This window comes from Salmo salar, chromosome 06 (genome assembly GCF_965601325.2).
Source record: "Salmo salar chromosome 06, fSalSal1, whole genome shotgun sequence".
NCBI lineage: Eukaryota > Metazoa > Chordata > Actinopteri > Salmoniformes > Salmonidae > Salmo > Salmo salar.
The window spans coordinates 35,131,514-35,142,258 of record NC_138296.1 but is presented as its reverse complement, the minus strand read 5'-3'; the positions used below and the strand labels follow the sequence as shown (position 1 = coordinate 35,142,258).

Sequence of the window (10,745 nt, the reverse complement as noted above, 5' to 3'; positions counted from 1 at the left end):
CAGGCAAGTGAGTGTAGATCAGATGTCAACCATGTGATGGGGTTACTGTTTGCTCTAATAGCAGAGATGCTACGGTCAAAATATTGATCCTTCCGAAGTTTCAAGACCTGTCACAATAAGAATAGATACAGTAGTTGTTCAAGCAACCAAAAAGTATGTTATCCTTTCATGGCAAATAAAATAACTTTTGAAGACCTTGTTTGTCTGCTATTTTCTTAATGTCAAATAACGTGTCCTAAATTCTCGTACATTACCTCTGTTGAAATAGTTGAAGTATTCAGGTTGTTGTTGTTTTGAGGCGAGAGTTCTTGAACCCTTCCAAAGTAACAAAAACAAAATGTCAAACTAATTCTGAAAATCACATATAAGCCATGTGACTCGACATGTGACTCTCACACTGTTGACCACCATGACCATGTGTCAGTGCTGTCGCTTGTGAAATTCCAAAAAAGGCTGCCTGACCTGTACCCAGGGGCCATAAAAACACGTCTACACTGAACTGTAAACATTTCATTTCCCTCAACTGTTAATGACAGTTTGTTCCTCTGCTGATGTTGATCATGGACATTTTGATGTGATGTGGTATTAGACATGTTGGGAAAGCTCCATAAAGACCCAATGTGTTTGTGCTATGGGGTTAGGGGTGGAGGCAGTGTCAGGGGTCATGTGACCGCATAGTGGGTGGAGCCTGGCCTGGAAGAGACCACTCCGTTCCAAGCTAAAGTCACTCGATATGAGGGATGACGGGCCCCAAAAATAGCCCTCCAGAGTGTATATAGGGACCCTCTCCCACCTGCTCCATCAGACCACCAGCCTGTACAAAGCCAGTGGATCCTGTTGTGACATACAAAAGGACTGGAGAAAAAAGACAGGAGGCATGAGGGAGAAATCCAGAGAACCAGAAGGAAATAAATAAATAAAAAGAGGAAGTTTGTCCAGTGAGAATTGACTTTGGGAAAGTTTTGCTACTGCAGAGTGAGTAGCCGTGCTACTCTGGTTGGAAACTCAAGGATCAGAAGGAAGTGAGAAAAGTCAAGGACGATAAGCGTGAAAAGGACAAAGGATTTTCTTTCCCCTGACTGGATTGCAAAGTTTTCTTGGATTTCTCCCACCCCTCCTCCTGGGCTGAGCGCATAGGGGGAGGAAGAACCGTGTTGACTGCAGGGATGAAGTATAGCTACCAGCTACCAGTGTCATCGTACACCACGCGATATAGTCAGTACACACCAATGACGTACACACCAACACACTACACCCCCACCAATTACACACCAACGCACTACACCCCCAGCAATTACACACCTACGCACTACACCCCCACCAATTACACACCTACGCACTACACCCCCACCAAATACACACCCACTTCATATGCCCCAACAAAGTACAGCTCAACTCACTACACCCCCACAAGCTACACCCCATCACTTTACACACCTACACACAAAACCAGTTCCAGTTACACCCCTTCGTACAGCAGAGGAACACGCTACAGTGCTGCTACACGTCGCACAGCACATATACCTGCACAGCAGACTCCTGCACCTCTACCACTCAAGCCAGTCCGGGCTGTGCACTTCTCCAATGATATTATCTTCCAGGACCTTGTCCGACATGGTGAGATGGAGCAGATTGGACGCTTTATGAGAGCGAAGAAAGTACGTCTGCATACCCTCTTCCCATCTGGTGAGTGAATCTGCAAATACATAAAGACAGAGGAAAAGTGTTGAGAGATTGACAGGAGTTACCACAGCAGGCAATGGCACCTACAACTGTCTGCATTAAAATATAGTTACTAACTACAACAGCTTATTTTTCGGAGTGATATTGTGTGGACAAATATAAAACTACTGAGAAGTTAAAGGTTCTCAAATATTTATTTATATTCGAAAACCAGTAAAAGAATAAAGGCTTGAAAATGTTTTTGACAAATGCATAGTGAAAGTTCAGAAAAGTTCTGAAGTTAAAAGCAGGGGTTGAAATGACAGAAAAGCAGTGTAAGGGTATGTACAGTGCAGCTGAGCCCTCTTCTGACTGTACCCATGTATGGTGCTCTGTGTACAGGTATGGCAGCACTCCATGAGGCCGTACTCACAGGGAACCTGGATTGCGTGAAGCTGCTGGTGAGATATGGAGCTGATGTCCACCAGAGAGATGAGGACGGCTGGACGCCGCTGCACATGGCCTGCAGTGATGGCTTCCCCGAAATTGCCAGGTTGGTGTACAAATGAAACACAAACTCATAAAATGTCCACAGAAATATTTACCTACAGTACGGCGACCACAAAACACAACATTCAATTGATCTATCATGCAACATTGCTGCCTCTTTGAGAAATAACTCTTCTGACAAAAGGCAGGTAGTGATTTGTTAACCATACTGACCTCGGTGACCTGATTTAACCAGACATGCAGCATTTCATAGCCAGTGTGAATATAGACAATGAAGATGCCTTGTGTGAATGTGACTTGTGCTGAACAACACTGTATTTTGTCCCTCCTTAGCTACCTGCTGTCTCTTGGTGCCAGTGCATTTGCAGAGAACGAGAACGGGGAGAAGCCAGCGGACCTCATTGACCCAGACTGTAAGGAGCTGGTCAATCTATTTGAGTCAGGCTGTGTGTAACTCACTGGCCACCTATAGAACAGGACCTGAAGGAGCTTGATGTGGACAGATGGATAGTGTACCCTGGTCCTGAGACTAGCTTCTTAGCATGGAAAAGCCCAGCCAGAGAGAAGGAGAAAGACTGGGACAAGGGACCAGGCCACTTTTCCTGCTACAGAGCACTTGTAGCCTATTCTTTGCTAAATGCATAACTGTGACTCACAATGCTTTTTGGAGAGGTTTTGTATATCAAGTTGGACAATGCTTTGTAAAGGTTATTATTTTTTGTATCTTTTTCATTCTTTGCTTAAAAGAAGTTGGCTACTTTTTGTTTGGTGCTTTTCCACAAAAACATGCAAACCAGTCTTGTCACTTTAGTTGTCACAAACAGCATCTCAGGCTGTTCATAGCACCAGCAGCTTTCAGTTTCCCTGATCATGTAGCACCACATACCAACAAAATACAGTGTGACACACCACATTTAACAGTTGTTATTTCATCTGTGTAATGAATCAATAGGGTATACCTTCATTCTGATTACCCAATGAGATGATCCAGCCCAATTCTGTGATCAATCTTATAAAAATCTGACTGTCCATTGCTTGAATTTTCCACAAAACTACGCAGCATTGAGGATAGTTCCTGCATATGGGCAGAGACTATTTTCAACTCACTGCTTCCAAAATAGTACAGACTGTATTTGACATTGTTCTCTGCATTTAGCCTATATGTTTATGGCTTGGGAAAAGTTGTGTGTATCCTCTCTGCTGAGCAGAGAGAGGGCGTCAATAACAACTCACATCAAAAATGACATTTCATTTGGTAGGCCAAATAGCTACTATGCCATACATGCACTGGTGCTGCCATATTGCCATTTTTCCTATTATGCTTGACAGTTGTTATTTTCTGAAATAGTTAACAGTGTTGCTGAAAGTGTAAGTGGCATTCTGCCCATTTCAACTAATCTAATGAATTTCACCAATGAAAGTCTTATTTTTTTACAAAATATTTTCATAAATAAAGGTGCTTTTTATAAATATTGATTAAATTAATTGGTGGGGACGCAACTCTTTTCTATATCACTGATTGACCCTTGATGGAAAAATCGACGTAGCCTATTATAGGTTATGATACGGATCACCTAGAGGAAAAGGGTAACAAGCTGCTAATTCACATAATTTCATTAAAATAACATTTTTACGTTTTTTTAAACAGTAATTTCATATCAACTTGAGGTTTATGTTTAGGCTTAGTGTGGCGTTCTCATTCACAGATCTCTGAAGTGTGGAGTTCTGACTTGGAAGTTTCACTTGAATGACCCTCAAGTCGTACGGTGAATCCCAAACCAGGCCCTCGCCCCTACTAACTAACTCATTTGTAGGGCCCTCAATTTTACATGTTACTGATAAAATTCCAAGGGTGACTTCAAAAGTGGCGAGGGGACCAAATAAACCCATCGACTTCGGGACACACTCGTGACTTGAATGATACAATTACACAGGTATATAATAATACAAGCATACAATTTTAATGACAAAATTCCATCATGTTTCTTCCAGTGAGAAAACATTTATTTCGTTTAGGGTCAAAGTAGTCAGATGGGGTGGTGCGTTTTTGGGGATAGTGTATAGGTGCAGGTTTAGATGGTGGTGCAATTTAAGATTTTCCCATTCCCTTTTCCCTTTTTTGTTTGTGACCAAAATGTGCAATCTGCACTCCGACCTGCGAAAGGCAGCAATACACAACACAGTGTCTAAATTACTGGAAAACCACATGAAGAAGAAGAAGAAGTTTTGAACACGGTAACACACCTTTGTCGGAGGACTGGGTGAGCAAGAGGATGGATGGCGAGAAGAAGCGAGGCAGAAAGAAGGGTGCGAGGTGCAAACCTGAACTGATGGTGAAATACAAGCTGAGTACTTTCTCCTTTGGGTCAAGTACAGGAGAGAAAAATGCATGTTACGCACCTGAAGATCCTGAGCAGTCGACGGATAATGAACTTGAAATTGATCCTGACAAAAGTGAGGAGAAAGAACCTGTGTCGTCAGGTGAAGTGAAGACTTCCAAGCCTCACCCCAATGATTAGAAAAATGCATGAGATGACTCTGGCCAAGTGGGAGTACGATTCATGGAGAAAGTGGATCCATGCCTTTTGGCCGATCCGTTTGAGGTATCAGGCTGGGTGAAGGAGATGGGTTCTGTCAATTCGGTCAAAGTATCCAGAGATGGACTTCTGTTGTTTTTTTTGTGTGTCTGCTGCTCAGAGGGAAAGGTCGTTGCGCATTTCTAGTCTTGGGACGAAAGCAATGTCCTGCTTTGATCTCCGGAGCAGACTGCCACTGACAGGAGTGATAACTTGGGTGAGGTTAAGTGGATCAACTGAAGTTGGGGGTCCCCGGTGTTTGTGACACGTTGTTTAGTGCGGCGCAGACTAGAGTGTTTGCTGGATAAAGTCATGCTAGGGTATATACATTTTCCGGTTGAGAGCTTTTCTTCTGAACCCACTATGGTGTTTCAGGTGCCAAGTTTATGGTCATGTTGCAGCAGTATGTAGGAGGGAGATTCCTAAATGTGAGAAGTGTGCATGTGGGAGTGGGCTGGGGGAGTGTTTCAATTGTGGGGGTGGCCATGTTGCTGGGGATCAGAAATGTTGTGTGCAAGTGAGACAGATTGAAGTTTCCAGGGTGAGAGCAGTGCAGAAAGTGTCATATGCTGAGACAGTAAGGAAAGAAGAGGTTGATGGGCAAAGTGTGAGGGAGCCTGAGAGGATCCCTGTGAGTATTTCTATTTACTACCACAAACCGATGCTGGCACTAAGAACGCACTCAACGAGCTATATAGGACGATAAGCCAACAAGAAATAGCTCATCCAGAGGCAGTGCTCCTACTGGCTGTGATTTTAATGCAGGAAAACTGACATCTGTTTTACTTCATTTATACCAGCATGTCACCTGTGCAACTAGAGTGCAAAAAAATTGACATCACCTGACTGGAATATGTTATTGGATTCATGGCATTGTGGAGTTTTACCACATCAGTAAACGGCTTCATTAATAAGTGCATCGACGACGTCGTCCCCACATTAACCGTACGTACATATCCCAACCAGAAGCCATGAATTACAGGCAACATACGCACTGAGCTAAAGGCTAGAGCTGCCACTTTTAAGGAGTGGGACCATAACCAGGATGCCCTCCGATGAACCATCAAACAGGGAAAGCATCAATAAAAGACTAAGATCGAATTCTACTACACCAGCTCTGACGCTAGTCGTATGTGGCAGGGCTTGCGTACGTACATATCCCAACCAGAAGCCATGGATTACAGACAACATCCGCACTGAGCTAAAGGCCAGAGCTGGCGCTTTCAAGGAGTGGCACACTAACCCGTACGCTCTCCGACAAACCATCAAACAGGCAAAGCATCAATAAAGGACTAAGATCGAATCCTACTACAGCAGCTCTGATGCTCGGCAGATGTGGCAGGGCTTGCAAACTATCACGGATTACAAAGGGAAACCCAGCTGCGAGCTGTCCATTGACACGAGCCTACCCGACGAGCTAAATATCTTCTATGCTCGCTTTGAGGCAAGCATCACTGAAACATGCATGAGAACACCAGCTGTTCCGGTGACTGTGGGATCATGCTCTCCGTACCCGATGTGAGTAAAGACCTTTAAACAGGTTAAAATTCACAGGGTCAGACGGATTACCAGGATGCATACTCAGAGCATGCGCTGACCAGGTGGCAAGTGTCTTCACTGACATTTTCAACCTCTCCCTAACCCAGTCTGTAATACCTACATGTTTCAAGCAGACCACCTGTGCCCAAGAACGCCAAGATAACCTGTTTAAATGACTATCGCCCCATAGCACTCACAACTGTAGCCATGAAATGCTTTGGAAGGCTGGTCATAGCTCACATCAACACTATCCTCCCAGAAACCGTGGACCCACTGCATTTCGCATACCGCCCCAACAGATCCATAGATGATGCAATTCTATTGCACTCCACACTGCCCTTTCCCACTTGGACAAAAGGAACACCAATGTGAGAATGCTGTTTATTGACTATAGCTCAGCGTTCAACACCATAGAGCCCTTGAAGCTCATCACTAAGCTAACGTCCCAGGGACTGAACACCTCCCTCTGCAACTGAATCCTGGACTTCCTGACAGGCCGTCCCCAGATGGTGAGGGTAGGCAACAACACATCCGCCACGCTGACCCTCAACACGTGGGCCCCTCAGGGGTGCGTGCTTAGTCCCTTCCTGTATTCCCTGTTCACCCACGACTGCAGATGACATGACGGTGGTAGGTCTGATCACCGACGATGATGATAGGGAGCCTATAGGAAGGAGGTCAGAGACCTGGCAGGACAAGAACCTCTCCCTCAATGTCAGTAAGAAAATGGAGCTGATCGTGGACTACAAGAAACGGAGGGCTGAGCACGCCCCCATTCACATCGATGGGGCTGTAGTGGAGTCGATTGAGAGCTTCAAGTTCTTCGGTGTCCACAACACTAAAGATCTATCATGGTCCACATACACCAACACAGTCGTGAAGAGGGCAAGACAACGCGTCTTCCCTCTCGGGAGGCTGAAAATATTTGGCATGGGCCCTCAGATCTTTAAAAAGTTTGACAGCTGCACCATCGAGATCATCTTGACTGGCTGCATCAACGCTTGGTATGACAATTGGTTGGCATCCGACCGCAAGGCGTTACAGAAGGTAGTGCGTACAGCCCAGTACATCACTGGGGCTGAGAGCTTCCTGTCATATGAGGCGGTGTCAGAGGAAGGCACCAAAAATGTTCAAACTCTCCAGTCACCCAAGCTGACAAGCGGTACCAATGCACCAAGTCTGGAACCAACAGGACCATGAACAGCTTCTACCCCCAAGCCATAAGACTTCTAAACGACTGCTAAATAGCTAATCAAATGGTTACCTTGACTACCTGCATTGATCCTTTTTTGCACTAACTCTCTTGCACAGACTTTACACAGACACAGCATACGCACACACACACACAACATGCACACACATGCATACTGATGCCACACACTCACTTTCACACTTACCACAAACCACAAGAGGTTGGTCGTACCTTAATTGGGGAGGACGGTCTCGTGGTAATGCTTGGAGCAGAATCAGAGGAATAGTATGAAATACATTAAACACATAGTTTCCATATGTTGGATGCCATTCCATTTTCTCAATTTCTGACATTATTATGAACCAGCCTCCTACGCCACATGCGCTGCTACTACAATCTATTATCTATCCTGTTGCCTAGTCACTTTTCCCCTACTTATATGTACAGTACATACAGTTGAAGTCAGAAGTTTACATACACTTAGGTTGGAGTCATTAAAACTCATTTTTCAACCACTCCACAAATTTCTTGTTAACAAACTATAGTTTTGGCAAGTTGGTTAGGACATCTACCGTGTGCATGACACAAGTAATTTTTCCAACAATTGTTTACAGACATATTATTTCACGTATAATTCACTGTATCACAATTCCAGTGGGTCAGAAGTTTACATACACTAAGTTGACTGTGCCTTTAAACAGCTTGGACAATTCCAGAAAATCATGTCATGGCTTTAGAAACTTCTGATAGGCTAATTGACATTATTTGAGTCAATTGGGGGTGTACCTGTGGATGTATTTCAAGGCCTACCTTCAAACTCAGTGCCTCTTAGCTTGACATCATGGGAAAATCAAAAGAAATCAGCCAAGACCTCACAAACATAATTGTAGACCTCCACAAGTCTGGTTCATCCTTGGGAGCAATTTCCAAATGCTTGAAGGTACCACGTTCATCTGTACAAACAATAGTACACAAGTATAAATACTATGGGACCACGCAGCCGTCATACCGCTCAAGAAGGAGGCACGTTCTGTCTCCTAGAGATGAATGTACTTTGGTGTGAAAAGTGCAAATCAATCCCAGAACAACAGCAAAGGACCCTGTGAAGATGCTGGAGGAAACAGGTACAAAAGTATCTATATCCACAGTAAAATGAGTCCTATATCGACATAACCTGAAAAGCTGCTCAGCAAGGAAGAAGCCACTGCTCCAAAACCACTATAAAAAAGCCAGACTATGGTTTGCAACTGCACATGGGGACAAAGATTGTACTTTTTGGAGAAATGTCCTCTGGTCTGATGAAACAAAAATAGAACTGTTTGGCCATAATGACCATGGTTATGTTTGGAGGAAAAAGGGGAAGAACACCATCCCAACCGTGAAGCACGGGAGTGGCAGCATCATGTTGTGGGGGTGCCATGCTGCAGGAGGGCCTGGTGCACTTCACAAAATAGATGGCATCATGAGGATGGAAAATTATGTGGATATATATTGAAGCAACATCTCAAGACATCAGTCAGGAAGTTAAAGCTTGGTCGCAAATGGGTCTTCCAAATGGACATTGACCCCAAGCATACTTCCAAAGTTGTGGCAAAATGGCTTAAGGACAACAAAGTCAAGGTATTGAAGTGGCCATCACAAAGCCCTGACCTCAATCCCATAGAGAATTTGTGGGCAGAACTGAAAAAGCATGCGTGAGCAAAGAAGCCTACAAACCTGACTCAGTTACACCAGCTCTGTCAGGAGGAATGGGCCAAAATTCACCCAACTTATTGTGGAAAGCTTGTGGAAGGCTACCTGAAATGTTTGTTTCAGGTAGCCAAAAACTAATTGATGTATGTTAACTTCTGACCCACTGGGAATGTGATGAAAAATAAAAGCTGAAATAAATCCTTATCTCTACTATTATTCTGACATTTCACATTCTTAAAATAAAGTGGTGATCTTAACTGACCGAAGACAGGGAATTTTTACTAGGATTAAATATCAGGAATTGTGAAAAAGTGAGTTTAAATGTATTTGGCTAACACGGAACCCAAACCGGCTGCACGCGTGCACCATCGTGCGCTATCGTGCATAAATGTATTTTGTCCCCCTACACCAAACGCGATCACGACACTCAGGTTAAAATATCAAAACAAACTCTGAACCAATGACATTAATTTGGGGACAGGTCGAAAAGCATTAAACATGTATGGCAATTTAGCTAGTTAGCTTGCACTTGCTAGCTAATTTGTTTTATTTAGCTAGATTGCTGTTGCTAGCTAATTTGTCCAGGGATATAAACATTGACTTGTTATTTTGCGTGAAATGCACCAGGTCCTCTACTCCGACAATTAATCCACACATAAAACGGCCAACCGAATCGTTTCTAGTCATCTCTCCTCCTTCAAGGCTTTTTCATCTTTGAACTTATATGGTGATTGGCATCTAAACTTTCATAGTATTACCATGACAACCGGGCAAAACATTTTGTCTTTCAATCACCCACATTGGTATAACCAATGAGGAGATGGGAGAGGCAGGACTTGCAACGCGATCTGCGTCAGAAATAGGAATTACTTCTATTTTAGCCCTTGGCAACGCAGACGCTCGTTGGCGCGCGCGAGCAGTGTGGGTGCAATAATTGAATGACATGGATTTCTACATTTATTTTGCGACACTCGCGCACGCGATGTGTCCGGTCTGGTCAGCATGTAAGGTGTATGTAAACATCCGACTTCAACTGTAGCTACCTCATACCCTTAAACATCTACTAGGTACTGGTACTCCCTTTCAGTGTTGCCAACTCCTCAGTAAGGAAAGTAGCTATTGGCTGTCCTAAAAGTCGTTAAATGACATCATCGCCTAATTTGCATAATTGGCCATGTGCATGTAATTGTGATGGATGCTGTAGGAGAGAGGAATAACGTTGAGGGAGAGACAAAAAGTGAGTAAAAAACACCCTAAATATGTTTAGAACTACAAATGAACTTTCTTCTGTCAATTCTTGTTTTTTTTTATGTCACAATTCCAACCCTCTGGCAAAAGTGAACCAGAAGAAATACTCTGGTGGAGTTACTTAGTTTTTTATTTTATTTGATTTTTTTTTGTTTTTTTGTTTAGTTTAGTTTTTTTACATTTACATCCCGCCCTGAATGTAAGCCAGGGCGGGATCAGCCAGTGGCGGCTTCCCGCATGCGCGATTAATTTGCAGTCTGGAAGCAGAGGGGTGAACATCTCCTGCTCTGACTGCAGCTGGGAGGGACTGCAGCTGGGAGGGACTG

The 10,745-nt window shown here is 43.9% G+C and overlaps 1 protein-coding gene across 1 annotated transcript; it reads left to right on the top strand.

Annotated features, from left to right (window-relative positions):
- Nucleotides 1-795: 795 nt before the first annotated feature.
- On the top strand, nucleotides 796-3,644 carry LOC106606981 (uncharacterized). The gene is made up of 3 exons (XM_014203514.3): nucleotides 796-1,686; nucleotides 2,065-2,215; nucleotides 2,506-3,644. Exons 1-3 carry the CDS (start codon nucleotides 1,167-1,169, stop codon nucleotides 2,624-2,626), a joined length of 792 nt encoding a protein of 263 aa, XP_014058989.1. The 5' UTR covers nucleotides 796-1,166; the 3' UTR covers nucleotides 2,627-3,644.
- Nucleotides 3,645-10,745: the final 7,101 nt, after the last annotated feature.

Coding starts and splice junctions, on each gene's coding strand:
- LOC106606981 (XM_014203514.3), top strand. CDS start 1,167: ATGAAGTATAGCTACCAGCTACCAGTGTCATCGTACACCACGCGATAT. Junction 1,687..2,064: donor GCATACCCTCTTCCCATCTG/GTGAGTGAATCT, acceptor CTCTGTGTACAG/GTATGGCAGCACTCCATGAG. Junction 2,216..2,505: donor GGCTTCCCCGAAATTGCCAG/GTTGGTGTACAA, acceptor GTCCCTCCTTAG/CTACCTGCTGTCTCTTGGTG.